We start from the raw sequence: 17,138 nt of genomic DNA, 5'->3' as shown, positions 1-17,138 counted from the left end.
GGGTCCTGCCAGTTTGGCTTAACAAAGACAATTCAATTGACTGCGATGTGTAAGGGAAGACAGGAGGAGGCATTCATATTCAATGAGCTCCTTTCATCATTTGCGTCACTTTGAAGTTGGCTAGCATGTATAATTCTCTGTGATTTGAAGTGATGCCAATCATGGAAATGATAACTCAAGATACAGAAACACACCACAGACTCTAAAAAGTATCTGTAAAATATGTGTAACACTTAATGAAGGCACAGAATTGATGTTTTCAAATGCAAAACTAATGCATGACTCATCAGTATGAGTCATGCGCACATCAGATCTAGCAAATGTATTAATTACATTTATATAGCACTAGCTTAATAGTAATAAATGATTAAGTTTATGAGATGATTTAACACTTAATGAATCGTACATCTGCCAAAAAATGTAACACAGTTAAGTCATATTTTCATTACCATGTCATCATATTAACTGTAAAGCAGGTAGAAGGACATAAGCTTAATACTACATTTGATCAGCCTCTCCAAAAGCATAAATGCACCTGTTTCTTCTCTTTATGCACCAATTATAAACCTGGCTAAATGGATTTTGATCTGCTCTTATCAGCATGCAGCATGTGTGGCTGCATGCCTCGCTCTCTGCATCTGGCCTTTTTTATCCATTCACACACATTATATAGTATTTACCAGCTGGCCAAACTGGAATGCATGTAAGAGGCATGACCACATAATGGAAAAAATGGGCGGTCAGGGAAGAGTGGGACCAACTAAAACACACAGCGTATATGATGAGATTTTAGTGAATGTATTACTTATCTGCGACTCAATGGTTGTAAATTGTGCAGAAAATGTAAAACTGAACCATGAAGTACAGCTCTGACTCATGAGGGGATCGAGCTTAAGCATAATGTGGTTTGTAATCTATTGTTTTAATTACAGTTCTTATTATTCCACCAGAACCTTTAACCCAAGTCTTGGAGCAACCACAACAAAAAGGTTTTTAATATCCCTAAATATTCACAAATTTTGCACTTATCAGACATGTTTTGTGCTGTAATGACTCAAAATCAATGAGTCTGACCAATAGGTCATATACCATCCCAACAAGGTCTACCACAGAACGTAAGCTAAAGACAAATCCAGGGCATGTTACAGAGATAACTACAGTTAGCTTTGAATAAAGCAAAATTACCTACCAAGCACAGTGCATAACTAAAGTTAGTACTAAACGTAACTAAAGAAGTACTTGTCTTTTACTTGAGTATTTCTTTTTAATGCTACTTTATGCTTCTACTACTCTACATTTCAGTGGGAAATATTGTACTTTATACTCCACTGAATGTATTTGGCAGATAAAGCTACAAGATATTTTGCAAATTAAAGGCTGTGCACACTGATATATGTTTTTAATTACTGTATAAACTCCCTGGCCACTTTATTAGGTACACCTGTAAGATTCAATGCAATCCAATACAACAGCTCTGACCTTAAACTAGCCATTTTTTAAAACTTTCTGTCTGGTGTTACTTAAGCTATATCCTCATTAGTGAGGCTGTCGTCAGAGGTGGTGTTGTACTGGGCTGCATTATATCGAAGATGTATTTCTAATATTGTGCCCCCCTAATTTTCGTAAACGGGGTGGATACCTCAATGATAAACAGATACATAGAGATTAATCCCTCTCTGACAGCAACAGTTCAAAACTGAGCAGTAATATCTTTGTAAAAGTACACTTTATGGTTGAGCTGTTATATTAGATTGCATTAGGGTTCACAGGTGTCCTAAAAAGTGGCACTGAGTGTACAAAGTGCTATAAAACTATTGCATGCAGTATTTCATATGAGTTCATTTAGCATGTTTTATGGTATTTTTGGTATGCAGTATAGCGAACAAGAAATGACAGAGAGAGTCCTGGCCAGAGATGAACCAGTGATATTGCAGTCACATGGTCAGCACCAAGAACCCCTGGGCCAACAGGCTGCCCTTGTTACTGACATTTTATCTTTGAAGTATAACATTAGTCTTTATGACAGTCAAACTTAAGAGAGTCCACATTCTGACATCCTTCGGAAAAAAAAATAAGTTACTTGCTGGCTAATGTCACCACAGATGAGGATAGAACCAACCACAACAACATGATATTACAGTTCCTGGTCAAGCTATAGGCCTGTTAGCAATACAATCGCAGGCTGCATCATTAGAAACAAAGGTAGAAAAATAAATTGTCTTTCTTTCAAGGCCTGTCATCACTTATGGTCAGTACTGCAGTAGTTAGTTGTAGAAAATAGCTGTATTCATCTACCCAACTGGTCAAGGCAGATGGCCGCCCACCTAGAGCCCTCTTCTGCTCAAGTTTTCTACCTGTGAAATGGTAGTTTTTCTGAGACACTGTCATCAAGTCCCTGCTCATGGTAGAGTAGACTCTACATGAAAAGTGCCCTGAGATAACTTTGGTTATTTAGCATTATGGACATGGGAGTTCTACCCCAAGGACCTACATCAGTCATGAGTCATAGCTGCAACAGCACTATTGACCAGTTTGGTTTTTTAAACAAAGATATTGTAGGTTTAATTTATTGGAGTTGGACCATGTGTCTGTCAACATAAGGAAATTAACGCTATTACAAGAAATTAAATCACTACAGATAAAAAGCTTGCTGCTGTACAAGGTAATATTAGCAGGACCAAGGTTGACATTTAAGATTTATATCTTGTTTTTAATGATTCAGATGATAAATTGCCACTACATTAGAATGTCAGGAGAGAAGGGGAAAAGTATCAGTTCTAGTTCACTGCAGACCTTCTCCGCAGGTTAGAGGCCGTACAAGACTTCATTAAAAGTACAGAATTACTTTTGATTCTAAATAAACCAGGGCACGAGGCTGGTCTAGTCATGCACCAGAACAGGACTTAATGAATGAATGACTACAAGATCATTAGCAGCAGCTTTCTGTCCTTAGCACTGTACAGAGCAGGACAAGTAGCTCAGGGTTTGGGGATGTGGGCTTAACAGTTGAAGCAGCCAGCCAGGTTACAATAAGCTTCTTTGGTCCGCAGTGGGGATTTGGCCTTGAATGATCCGGAGGTAAATTGTGTTCCTGAACTCATCCAAATCCTAACAGTAGAGGAAGGAAAGTATTACAGCCGTTCATGATGTGTGCAAAGTAGCCAAAGCTACATTATACTTTCTCTTTTTTTTTTCATAGTTTTGAGTGCAAATCGTGAAGAAAAATATTACCCTCTGTGAACATCCATACTGAAAATATATTCCATTCATCACAGCTGCGCATGACTTTATCTTTGCTTTCAACAATGCATAAGAAAAAGGGAATGGAATTGCTTATTTTCTGTGCAGAGGACACTGTGGTAGTTGACAACGTTGTTAAAATCCCTGCTACTGTACAACCCTAAAGCTTACGGCTCCATTTTCCATTCTGCCTACTGCCAAACTATACACAGCTGCATCTTTCAAAATAGCTAAAGAGGGGCAGAGAGAGGGCAAATCCAAGAGTGGCATCCTTCCAGTGGAGAGTGCCACCATGCCACACACGCGCGCGCACACACACACACACACACACCTCACATAAACATGAGCAACATGACCTCTTGGCTTCACAGCTAAGCAGCAAGTCACAGAGATCAAATTAAAGGGGCACTTCACTGATTTTACACATATAAGAAGCATGAGTCAGCCTGTGGTAACAGTTATGTAATATCTTCTGTGGCTCTGGAGAGGCTTTCTGAAATCTGAGAAAATAACCTTCATGATGTCACAGTGTTTTGGAGCTTGACCCACACGTAACTAAAAGTCAGGATATGTCAGCCTCTGTTGCTCAACTTTGGACCACCTTTTAACAAAAAACTGTCTCTCACAGGTCTCCTGGCTTTATGGAGATACATTACGAAACTGGTGGAATACCCCTTTAATTTGAGCCTAGCGAATATGCAGTCTGGTTTCCAAAATTCACCACACAGAAAAATAGCTGTTTCACCTTAATCACATTGTATTGGAGTATTAAAGTAAAACTGTCAAAGATTATCCAATGAATACTGAGCACAGCAGGAGAGCTTCAGACTTGAAGTTCAAACATTGTCTCTGCAGTGTGTATTCAGTGCCAGTCTCAGAGGACTGGGTCCAAAGAGAACTGACATTCGGTATGATTAAATTGGTGTTATCTGAAGCCCCACCCAGGGGTACATAGTAATCCCCAAAGTGCACCGCACACTGTTCCACTGCAGCGAATTACTTCTTCTACCCAGCTGTATATCCTCATTTGCCTCTGATTGAAGCGCATATACTGTAGACATCCATTGGCTGTTCCCCAGGGAATGGAGAAGGACAGACAGGCACTGGGAGAGAGAGACAGGCAGGGAGATAGGGACTGAGAGTGGGAGGGAGGAGAAGAGATAGAGTTATCCGTGGTCTCATTACGGTGGGAAATGTGAGGGTCCCGATCCAAGGGAATGATGAAGGACTCTGTGGAGGAGGCCTCTGAGAACCAACAAAGACGGCTTTAGTTTCACTGGCAGAATGCATTTGCATAGCTTAGAAGCCAAAGCGTCTGAACCGGGGCTCATGAAAAGAAACCCCAGCAATTGCTTGGACTTCAATGCAAACGAGAGGGAGTGAGAGACAGAGAGACAGAGAGAGAGTGAGCGAGAGAAAGACAGAAGTGGGGTGGCAGAAAAAGCAGTAGGAACTTTTTCTCTTCAGTAGCATAACACAAAACGAGATCAGGAACATCTGCACATCCCATGGAGGTTGTTGCCGACTGACTTTGATGCAAAGAGAACATACTGAAGGCGGTACATCTCCAGATAAAGTAACACGCAGAAAAGCATTTCCATGCTATCATAGGAGTCATGTTCCATTGTAACCGTTTGATATTATTATTTAGTGCAGTTTGGTTGTCAGCAACATTTCACATAAAGAGCACTTGGGAATATTTAGCAGATTTGTAGGTACATCATGGGATATTTCCATTTGCTTTAAGAGAGGAACGGCTACTGGCCTATTCTGGAGAGCAGCACAGGTCGAGATAATAGAGCAGTCTCTTGGAGAAGAGTGTGTGTGTGTGTGTGTGTGTGTGTGTGTGTGTGTGTGTGTGTGTGTGTGTTCTGAAGGAAAGAGATACACTCTGAGGAAAGAAAAGAAAAAAAGAGGAAAAGATGGGGAGAGAAGGAGTGCAGGCAGATGTTGAACTTTAGCGGTGTCTCTCTTTCTCTCCCTGTAGCCTGAAGTCATGGAGGGATGACTAGCCTTCATCAATCCTCTTTAATGACTCTGGCAGCACCACTTAATACACTAGTATGTGATTTCTTCATTACTACATCATGATTCCACCATTTAGTCAGCAGTGATGACGTATACCGATGCTCAGGGATAAAAAGAATCGCTGAAAGTCTCATTTTCACAAACTGCCCCATTCATCTACTGCTGGGTTCATTTAGAAATCTGGGAGGGAAAATGATACGTGATGCTTGAATGCAACAAAAAGGAGACGATGGAATCCAGTGGAATTCAGTAGTTATTACTGAGATGCATTTATCTGTGAAAAAAATAAGAATATCCACCGCTATATGATATTCCAGTTTCAAAGATGACCAGTGGAGTGCATTATAAAGCCCTGTTGACACACTACTTCTAACTTAGCATTGCCATTATATGTTGTCCTCTCACAGCCTTTATTTTAAGTCACAGTCACACACTCACTGTCTCTCACCTGTGGTGCACAATACTCCATTTCCCTGACCCTCCTCCTTCATGTGTCAAAACCTTCAGTGAATACAATGGGAGGTTGACGCAACTTGAATGCTAATGTTTTTGCCACTATCAATAATAAATGTTGACTTTTGATCCCTGCCATTTTTATTCAGACCACCTCTCTGCAGATGTGCTATATGCTTTAAACATGAGGTTTATAAAGGACTTCACCCAATGGCTACTTGCCATTTACAAGCATGTGATACATCTATGCAGTGTATATATGTACTGTATCTGGATCCAGCTCTTTTCCTGTTACAGTACCAAAATACACAGCAGCTGGAGAGCAGGACAGATGTAAACCTTTACTAAAGCCCACATTCTGCAAAATAGGTGAAACACAGCAGTGATGGAGAGAAAGGGGGTGACTGTGGTCAGGAGAATTTTCCGGCTGCACAACAAACGTGCATCCACACAGGCACAAACACAGACAGTTAAATCCTCAAACAATTCCATCTGCTACATCTTCCCATCTCTTCTGCTGCTGCTGCTGCTGCTGCTGCTGCTTTAGGCCTGCTAGTCCACACACACCACTATGGCAACACCACATCGAGCATCATGGGATATGATTCCTCCTAATGAGCTTGCGTCTTCATCTGCACACATATGCTGCAGCATGGACAGCTTTGATCTGACATTCATGTGATCGGTTTTGATGGTTGGTGTCATGCCTGTCTCCCCTGAATATATGTATATCTGGGAGAGACCAATTTAGTAGATACGGATATCAAATCAAGTAAGGCAATAATTTCTTGAGACGTCAACGGTTGATGAGAGGCTATGCCCTCAGGCTTGAAGCGTAACATGGAGGAATTTGCTAGCTCCAAACAACAGCACCTATGTAAAAATCTTATCCTGCCTAATGAATGCTTAAAGGTTTGCAATCGATAAGTGTAGGCTGCACATTTTTAGATATATTCTAATGTGAAGTACCTCTGCAACAGGTGTTAGAACAGGAGAAATGTTTCAGTATGAATAACTGTGCACATATATGAACATTGTCATGCTACAGCTGCCCTGACATGTGCTGTGATTTATTATCTTATTCACCTCCTCTCTCAAGAGCAATAGAATAGAACAAATCCTGGCGCATCATTGGTCAGGTGCAGCACCATGACTGTTCCTGTCATGCTCACAGTAACCTTTTATTGCTACATCATCTCTGCACACACACACACAAACACACAGCATGGCGACATATCTTTTTAGTGCTCGGCAACAGCCTCTGAAACACACCATCCCACATCTCTGCTTGACCTCTCATTCTCCCAACACAACCTCTGCTTCGGTCAGAGCCACTGTCACTGCCGACAGGTCAGAGCTGTGTGCGCCTCAAGGTTTCCTCCCTGTCCCAATGTTAGTGCACATGAATCATTATTTCCTCACGGTGCTGCTGCTGCTGTTCGCCGCCGCTGCTGCTGGGAGGATGACGATTCATACAAGACATCATCTGTGCCACTGGTTGCACAAGCAGACAGGGTAAGAGACAGCAATGTGAGTGTGTGCGTGTGTGTGTGTGTGGGAGGGAGAGACTGAGAGAGATTCAGACAGACGTTGGGAAGAGGTAGACAGATAGATCAACCACATATAAAAAAATCATTCATGACTCTGCATAATAAATGTCACCTCTCAACAGACTATGATCCTTATGATGACATTCGAAAATACATTTGGCCTAATGTAAGACAAGTGCCACGCTGAACCTTTAGAATGATAATTAATGAATTACATGTATGTGGGTGACCAGTATGAGAGGCTACAGGCTTCAAGACAGATCCACCAGGTTCCAGTCTAATAATCTATGAATGTACCCTACTAAATTTAGCCTGCTCACCGACCATCCTGAGTGATGGATTGGATGAGAAAAGGGGCTGTGCATGATTGGCTACACACGCGATTTGCTGTATAACCTCGGGGTTGCTGAGAACATTTGGAGCCTCTCACTCAAACATGACATTCAGACCTGGTTTGTCGCCCTTACAGGAGCTTATGTTGCGTGTTTTTATTATTATTATGGGGACCTTGTAATTCTAAATGGAATAAAGTGGAGATTTATGAGCGACCACTGTTTTACAAGGTCATGATCACATTTGGTTTCAACAGAGGCAAACTGCTCACACTCACCATACACTCCTTGGCAACGGATGCCCTCCACGACCAGCGCCAGCAGCCCCAAAACACAGATAATTAGATCCATCCTTTCACGTTAATCTCTGCATATCCAGCTCTCAATGGCAAAAAGTCCTCTCCGGGGAGGTGTAACTGAGGTGCATAGACACAGCAGCACTGCTCCGATCCACACGTCGATTAATTTAGTCTCAGTATGTAAAGGTATTTATGTGCGCAGGAGGCAAACGGACTCAGGTAGGGATGATGTTGTTGATGTCCACTGCTATGAAGTCAAGAAGCGCAGCGCTCGCGGCAAACGGAGACGCTGCCGAGGATGCGGAGAAGCGGGCAGGCTTGGGGAGTGGGCTGCAGAGAGCCCGGCCTTATAACAAACAGCAACCTCTCCTCGACTCCAGGTAGGTGCGCTCCTCAGAAAACCGTCTGTCCCTGGACTTTAGCGAAGACCCCCGAGGCGGCAAACCGACGGGGCGCTTAGTTGCTGTCGACTACAAGCGGCGGACGGAGGCTCGGTACCCACGGACATAGCTCCTCTATTCCAGCTGTGGCCACGGTTCGCTCCGCGGATGCTGCTGCTGCAGTGACTGCATGCTGTCAGACGAAGCCATCACCTCTGCTGTATACAAACAGCCACAGTCAAATTCTCACCGTTTTCATCACCTTGGAGGAGGTGGGGGGGGGGATAAAAGTCGTCAAGCTGCTTTTGGCAATACTACGGCGAAGGCTCGTGCGCTCACACAGTCACAGCACGACTGCACCCCGACGCCGCGCGCTCAACTCATCTCTAACCGGTGGCAATGACAAGGGGAGGGTCCAGTCCGCTGAGCAGCGGCGGATGGTTCCTCTACAGCTCCTCCGCGATGCCCGCTGTCGCCTCGGCGTTATGAGACCACTTTCTAAATGGATTCACGCGACGGTGAGAGCCGGATGTGCCCGCCGTGGTCGCCAGTTGAGCATCAGTCACGTTGCGCAATACGTGCTACGGAGACCGAGTGGCACCGCAAACGGTCTGTGGCTACGTCAAGAGGTGCGTGGCTTCCAGCGCTCATCTGTATGGGAGGCTTCGCTCGGCGTCAGGAAAGGCATGAGCGAGGCGCAGCTGCTGGATGCTGAGGGGGAGAGAGAGAGAGAGAGAGAGAGAGAGAGAGAGAGAGAGGGAGAGGGGGGGAGAGAGAGAGAGAGAGAGAGAGAGAGATGGGACCATTGGAATTCAGGAGATCTAGCTTTGACAGACCTTTGCAATCAACGCCAAACACACAGTCCTCTCTGCTCATGTTTCACCATGCCTCCTTTATCAGACAGGGAGGATGAGGTGCTGTCTGTCATGTAGCATTCATCTGCTACATCAGATTTCTTTGGCTTGAAACAGTGAGATGTCTGTGTTAGTTCGGGCACACACTGCTGCTGCCACAGGCCTACACATTTTTGGCAACTTTTATAGCAATACATAACTTTTAAAGTTTTGAAAAGGTACAGCTAAGTGGTTCCCAAATGGGGTCCCAGTAGGCCCTCAGGGGTCCTGCTAGCAGTTCCAGGGGGTTCCTGCAAAACGATAAAGTCCAATTCATTACGTTCAGTTTTGCCATTTTTTGCAACTAGCAATATCCAAGCTACAGAACGCACAGTAAGACTAGTCTGACCAGGCTTTACTCTCACACTGTCCTCTAAGTACAGTTCTGACTCATGGTCTTACAGAGCATTTCAAAGTAATATAACCATTATATTGTAAATGGGTCCACTTCATGGTATTTTTGGTAATAATATCTATAGCTGGCAGTGCTTTAAAAAAGTTGTACTATAGCAAGACAATGTAATGGTCTTAACTGGTACATTTCTCCCCAGTGGAGAAGCAAGTACTTTTGGGACAAATGGGGATTAATGTCAGAATGCCAACAAACAGTGAAGGCATGTGGCTATGTTTCAACTCTCAGTTAGGTTTCGCGGTCACTGATGGTGATTAAAATCATATTTTAAAGCTTTTTTTTAATTCAGTTAATGTGCAATATATATATTTTTAAGTTTAGAAGTGACACTGCATCCAGATAGTGTCTGGTATTTTGTCACTCAAGTTAAGATAGCTTGAGTCCAGCATCAGATCATTCTCTCCAAAAACTGTAAAAGTGTCTTGACAAGTGATTTATCAGGTGTTGAGTAAAAGAGTAAATGTTTCCCTTAAAGAAAATGAAACTGTTACTTTATTTCACTTGTTGTGACAGAAAAGAAAGACTGTTTGAGGCACAGACTGTACTCTGAGGGCCTTCTCTTTATAGGCAGCTGGGGAAGTGACTACTAGAGCAACACTGGGTGGTCTGGCGCCCTCTACAGGACTCAATTAAATGCATCCATTATCATGCAGTCATTGGAGATTATGCCAAGTTTGTGACCAGGCTATAATTTTGATTGCTCGTACTCACTGTTTAAAATAGATATAAAGATGACATCATGATTATTTCATTGCCTCATGAGATTTCCATCACTGTTATTCAGCTGAGCTGTCAATATCTGATCCTTAGATGAGGACCTCACAGAGGGACAGAGGAGTAAAATGAATTTAGTGGAGTTAATATTTGATAGTCTATTCCAAATTTAATTTTAGGATCTAAATGATTAATCCTGTCCATCCATTTTATACGGTCATTAGCATGGTGTCCTTGGAGCAGCAGATAGCAATTGTAATTATTTAAAACATTTCAGATCTTATTTTCTGCCAATAACTGGCTTTGTTTTATCTCAAGGTATGTGGAATGGAGAGCTCTATAATTTTATCATCTCTTTAATTCAGGATGTTTAACTATCTCTGGCTCTCTATGTCCTCACTCCCTCTCTGCGAGAGTGCATGTGCATCTGTTTGTGCAGGTGTAAGAAAAATGGTCCTTTCATTCACAGATACATAAATCAAAATCTCTGTTAAACAAGTCATTTAATACCGAGTGTTGCTTTCAGCTTGAATTTTCATGACACCACTTACTGGTTGCAGCAAATGAAGTAGTGTAGCTTATTTTAATTGTTACTTTTTGTGAAGGTTCTTGATGTGATTGAACATTAGTCTAACTCAACTCAAATACTGATATATTTCAAGAAAAATAAATCAATACATGGATAAATATTTGGTCATTAGGACTGTCTGGCAACAGTTAAATGGTTTGGACATGAATAGCAGTCAGCTGAATGTCCTGACAAGTATAAAAATGTGCTTTTTGTCATATGGTGATGTGTGTGTATTGTCGCTTATCCGCCATCTGCTTGCTGCTAGTCATTCTGTTTATTACTGTACCTTTGCATCACCCATCGAATACGGACCAGAGTGGGAGACAACTGTGGAAGCTTAGACTTTAACTCCCCATCTGTCTGTTGTGGATAAGTCTGCTCTCTGTCTGTCTTCTCCTTCCCCTGTGGAATATAATGCAACCTTTCATATCCAAGATGTCTAATGCTACTACAGTGCACTGACATTGGAGAGAATGTAATTATGAAGCCCATTGTGGCTGCAGAGTCTACATGTAGCATCATAAGGGGATTTATAAATATAATATGCCCTCACTACTATAGTAGTTGAGGCTGTATGACATTTCACTAAATTTATTCAGTCATAAAGTGCAGGAGGTGTTGGATATGGTATGAAACAAGACAATTTGGCATTTGGGGAGGCCTCTCCGGGCTTCGCATTCATCTTCAAACACAGCAAAGACCCAAATGACGTCACAGTTAAATACAAGGCCAGGGTTAGACAGAGAGGAGTGTGTGTCTGTGTTTGTGTAAATGCGAGTGTGCGAGACAACATGAGAGGGTTATGGCTTTGGTACTCTGACAATATTCTGCTCTGGTTGGCATCACACATGAGCAAATCTCAAATGGAACAACATGTATTTTTCCATCTCACTGCCCTAAAAGTCATCTAACAGCCAGCGGCCACCTGTGGAAGCTGTTTCCACTGACTACTGTAGCTCAGAGCTTGTCAAGCGATGCTCACTTTCTTTTTGTCCGGTTAATGTCACTTCATTTAAATTGTCAGCATCACTTGGCGAATGTGGCATTTGAAGTGAATGATTACTTTAAACATCATTTGGCACACCCAGAGGGAATTGTCATACAGACATGACATAGGCTTGAGGATTTTTAATGGTTCCAACAAACTGCAATCATCTATTCCTCTGAACAACCTGAAGTGTCATTGAGCATGCTGTTGAAAATCTGCAACATCCAGAGCACAAGCACCCAAGGGGGTATGGGATATACATTTTTGGCCGTCATCCAAAAGTTGCACATGCCTGACTTCCAGCCAACCTTGCATGCATAATAACTACAGTACACAAACTTAAAAGACACAAACCCAGCATCCCCACCGTGTGCAACTGTTGACGAATGTTTCACTTAGAAAATAGGTCACCTCCGAGCTGGCAGAAAGATTTAAGAGGGGGCGAAATTTAAAAGTGGGCAGATGATTTGGTTTCTCCGTGTCATGATTCGTTTACAGTGAGGCAATGCCTTGCATGTGGCTTATCCGAGTCCAGCTGGAGGGAAAGTGACAGCGGGTAAAAATGCATCCAACAAGAACACTCATCGACTCTCTTCCAGGCCGCGGTTTGTGAGGATGCAAAAACGAAGTGCAATCTTTATTCAAATAAAAACTTTAGCAGCGATGAGTTAATACATACTTGCTCTGTGGATCCTGTAAACAGGAAACAAACAAGTTCTTTTATGTTAATGGGATGTAGACTGCATCTGCTCTTAATGCTCTTGCGTGTCTTTCCACATGAAAAGAGCTGACAACATTTAGATTCAGTGTTTTTAGTTCCCTGTTGAGGAAAGCTTCATCATCAGAACAGCCTTTTAACATGGACTAGTGTAAGATCTCATGCTGAGCGGCAGGCCTTAGCCTGACTATAAAAACAAAAGGCACTTCTGACAGGCATGACGTGTGTTTCTATTCTACAAATGTTCCCTCAGACACCCCCCGTTTTCCCTGGGTAGCGGCACTCTTGACACACTCAGTATTCACAGCGGCAGGAAGCCTGTCGGCAGTATTAACACACATAACTAGGGTGAAAAGAGGTAGATTTCACAATGAGGTGCAGTGGTTCATGGCAGCTGGTATCAAGATGCCGTCAGAATCCAGAAACCGCAGGCCTTTGTGATGGTCCCCGTGAGGTATCAGGGCTTGTCCCCACAGAGGCTGACTTGTCAATGAATTCACTGAAGTAGTGCAAAGTTACCTGCACATTTGAAGCTTTGTAAAAACTTGCCACCACTGTGTGAAAAGTGTCAAGCTCGCAACTGTAGCCTAAACAAGTTTGTAAATCACAAACTATTTTCATTTGCTTTGCTCATCAGAGGACATAAGATTTTTTTATGACACCCTTCAAAAGTACAAACTGATTAAAATCCCCACAGATCAATTTATTCATCTGCCTATACTGTGATTAAGAAAACCGTTTATGTCTCCCTTAATTTAGCTACACTGCAGCTATCCATTTTAACAGAGAATTTCCTATTGGCCTATTGATCAGCTGCGCTCCCAAGTGATTCTTCCCAACTCATCAGATTGATTCTGTCATGGCTATTTTGGTGAGACAGCACAGAGTTAACATGGCATGCTAATTAAGCTGTATGAACCTACTATACTAATTAAAAGGTCCAATGCCTGACATCATACACAGACACCTGCGATTTGCTTCATTTTAAGAGATTATGAAGCAATGTTTAAAAACAAAAATGATCAAAACACTCAAAATCTGTTCAGTCTTCCAAATATTAATTAAGCCTTTGTAGCAGTAAACAAAAATCACTGCATTAATGGTAATGTGAGAAATTGTGGAGCTTAAAGGTACAGTGAAGTTTGACAACTCAGTCCACTTACTAGATTTTAGAGCTTTCAGATGCAGCTCATGGTCTCAGAATTTGGAGAATCAAGTAACTGTATAATATGATGTAAAATATATTTAATGTCATAATGTAATTGGTAAATAGGATAGGGATTTATTTGTAGAACTACTTGTTATTATTAACAACATGAAGACGTATTTTGTATGATTACAGCTGTGTTACATATCATTGTCATTTATTTTCAGATGCTTCACAGTAGGGCTTATTGTTGTTTACTGTATTTTACACATTTCTACATGCTCGTGTACTGAGAAAAAAATTAAGCCCCATAAAATGCATCGCAGGATGTTCACCTGTAGAGATCCATTAAAAAAAACCTCATAATCAGTTCAGGGCGGTAAATTCTGGTAAATAGTGTGAGCTGAGCATTTAAGTATTGGCAAAGCAAAGTGAACTATTTAATTAGCTAACATATGTTGTCAGAATCAGCCATACTGGCCATGTATGTTTATTTAAAGAAATCAACTACAGTTTCAAGTAAATGTGCCAACATTCAGTTCCCACATTTGGCAAATTCACATAGGCACACAGCTAAAACAAACAAAACAAATGTAACATACATATATAAATTATGTAGAGAAAAGTAAGCAGAAATATTTCCTAATTACACTAAAGTATCTTTTTGTGATGAGAAAAAGACCTTGAAAGAGAAAAAAAAATCTCAGTGTAATCAGGAACTGTTCAGATTTCTTTCTCTCATGGCACTAGTAATACACTGCTGTGTATTTTTAGCACAGTGCTAATCACAAATAAATAAGCATACCTAAGCAAGTACAATCAGGTTTCCAATTTGAACCCCTTCAACTGCATAGTAAATGCGATTCCCAGTTTAGTATGCAGTGCTACTTGGCTCAGTGTCTGAGAATGTAATTATCTCTCTGTAAAGAAGGTAAAGTGAAGCCCATGTTAGCCTTCGTGTCCTTGGCTGCACCGGGGCAGGAAAAGAAATCTTCAGAACAGATCTCATTCCGGGTACATTCATTACACTCCACACTGCACTCGGCAGACAATAAATTACATTACTACCACTACTTAAAATTGCAGGTAAAGAGTGACACAGAGGAAATCCTCATTCAAAAGTAAACTTCTGCAATTGGTTTGTATCTTGGCAGGCCTCTAGGATCAGTACTAAATTACACACTAGTTCAACCTCTACCACTCGAAAGGCCATTAGTAATCACTGTTTGTACCTGTGCGAGTGCACAAACAGATGCAGATAATTGGGTGTTTCATAAGAAAGATGCCATTACAGCGTAATTATTTTCTTTATCTGCTGCAGATCCTGTGCCTGATTCTGCATGAAAGCCTCATTGTGAATCAGAGCTCTTTCTGAAACCACAGTATGGCCAGGGGCAATAGCAGAAAGCAATGAAGTATGGGTAAAGTGGTGTGTGTGTGTGTGTGTGTGTGTGTGTGTGTGTGTGTGAATGAAATACAAATGCCACTCCATTCAGCAGGACAGTTTGCCATAGATATACACCCAAATGAAAAAGGGCCACAATCACTTTGGGCTGAGTTGCGAGCAAACAAATTAATTATTTATGAACAATGAATATTGCATATTGCTCTCAAAATTGTTGTTGCCTCTCCTTCATAAGCCAGCAGATTTGATTTACATGGCTGGATATTCACTTCCATGGCAGCTGAATTCTAATCACTTTTTCTACGTTGGCACATGAAGCAGAAAAAGAAACCAACATGCAGCTGATATTTGTGACACAGAATGATAAAATATTTATCATGTATGTATTTTTTAAAAACATATCTGTGTTAAATTATTTGCATTTCATTTCTTTCTTGACATGCAACATAAACATGGTCCCCCCATAAGACACACTGAAAAATAGTTTTTTACTTTGAGCTCAGTCATGTTCATGTTTCTATCATCCGTGGCCGATAAACATTGTTTCTCCAGCGGCATCACATCATGTTGTGTCCCTTATTTTCACCCAACATTGCCTTCTGATGTGCCCACTTTAAAAAGTAATCGAGTGGTCAAACAAAGCTTGAAACAGCCGCTGTGTAACCATTGGCTTTTCTATTTTGCGCTGTGGCTCAGATGTAGGGTAATAATGGCTCTGCCATCTGCGTACCCGGTTGTCCTTTAAATTGTCTTCCTTTGCTATTGGCTTAAAACAAAAGCATGCATTCGGAAAGCACACTGCTGTTTATGCCTGACACACAATCACTCTGGCTCACCACCAAGAGATAATTTTGAAAATATGAGTGAAAACTGGAGTTTTAGAGGCTGACTTCACTTCCATCCCTCCGATCTCCTGTTCCGTTCAGGGTCGTAATGGGGGGGCCTTATCCCATTGTGCATTTGACAAAAGGCAGAGTCCACCTTGAACAGGTCACCAGTAAATCACAGTGCTAACACATACAGACAGACAACCACATTCACAGCTACAGGCAATTTAGGGTTTCCACTTCAGCTAGTCTGAATGTGTCTGTGAGTGTGGGAGGAAAACTGAGTACACGGAGGAAGTCCACACAGACACATGGAGAACATGTCTACTCCACACAGAAAGGCTCCAGCTGGCCAGAGCAGGTTTGAACTCAGGGATACTGATTATCCCATCTATCATTTTGTGCTCATTTGAGTGTAAACAAACAAACATGAGTCACAAAGCTATAATTCAGACTGGACCCAACTGATCCATCTTTTTTGCATGTAATTGCTCAGAAATACTAATTTATGAATTCATTTTTCTGGCCACCTGATGAATTCAAGCCAAATGCTGACTCTCCTTTTACATCTGTTTTGGTATCCAACAATTCTGGAGAAAAATACCAGGTTTTTCTCACTCCTAAATGCTATGCTTTGCTCACACTGTCTGTCTGCCGTTTGATGCTGGGTAAGGATCTGAAAACAGCTGCTCAACATGATGCAAATGTGAGAGTAAATAAAAACATTAAAGTCGCAAGCTGTTAAACCAAAACAATGAGCTGAAAGGCACTAAACACTCCATACAGCTGAGAGGAACTGTAGAGGTGGGGGATAATTCTCTGTGGGATCGTCACTACAAGCAACTTCTTTCACATTATACAAAGTTTTTTTCATCCATTGTTGACTACAAATATATTAATAGGAGCAGCTTTAATCTTTAACATTTCATTATATTAAGTAATGGATTATTTAAAAACTTAACCTGTTGTATTCTTCTTCTACCTCCCTGAACAAAGAAGAAGACTGATTTGGAGATCAATTGGAACTGATACACACTTACATACTAAGTCTGGAGTTCACGTCAGTAAAGCTTTGATGCAGGAATAGCGCGACAGCAACAGCCAAAACATATCTAGAAAGACAGGGTCTGGGGGGAGTGATCTCTTTGCAGTGTGTCATGAAATTTTAGAAGTGAGCTGGT

General features: G+C 41.6%; 1 protein-coding gene across 1 annotated transcript in view; it reads right to left on the bottom strand.

Annotated features, from left to right (window-relative positions):
* LOC108896858 (MAM domain-containing glycosylphosphatidylinositol anchor protein 2) overlaps positions 1–8,980 on the bottom strand; it is a 161,899-nt gene extending 152,919 nt beyond the window's left edge. Inside the window, 1 exon segment of the mRNA XM_051071963.1 lies at positions 7,882–8,980. Coding sequence (XP_050927920.1) covers positions 7,882–7,954 — 73 coding nt within the window. The 5' untranslated portion in view covers positions 7,955–8,980.
* Between the last annotated feature and the right edge of the window lie 8,158 nt (positions 8,981–17,138).

The sequence above is a fragment of the Lates calcarifer genome, linkage group LG7_1 (genome assembly GCF_001640805.2).
Source record: "Lates calcarifer isolate ASB-BC8 linkage group LG7_1, TLL_Latcal_v3, whole genome shotgun sequence".
Taxonomy (NCBI): domain Eukaryota; kingdom Metazoa; phylum Chordata; class Actinopteri; family Centropomidae; genus Lates; species Lates calcarifer.
The sequence above is the reverse complement of the archived record's forward strand: the minus strand, read 5'-3'. Positions and strand labels throughout refer to the sequence as shown.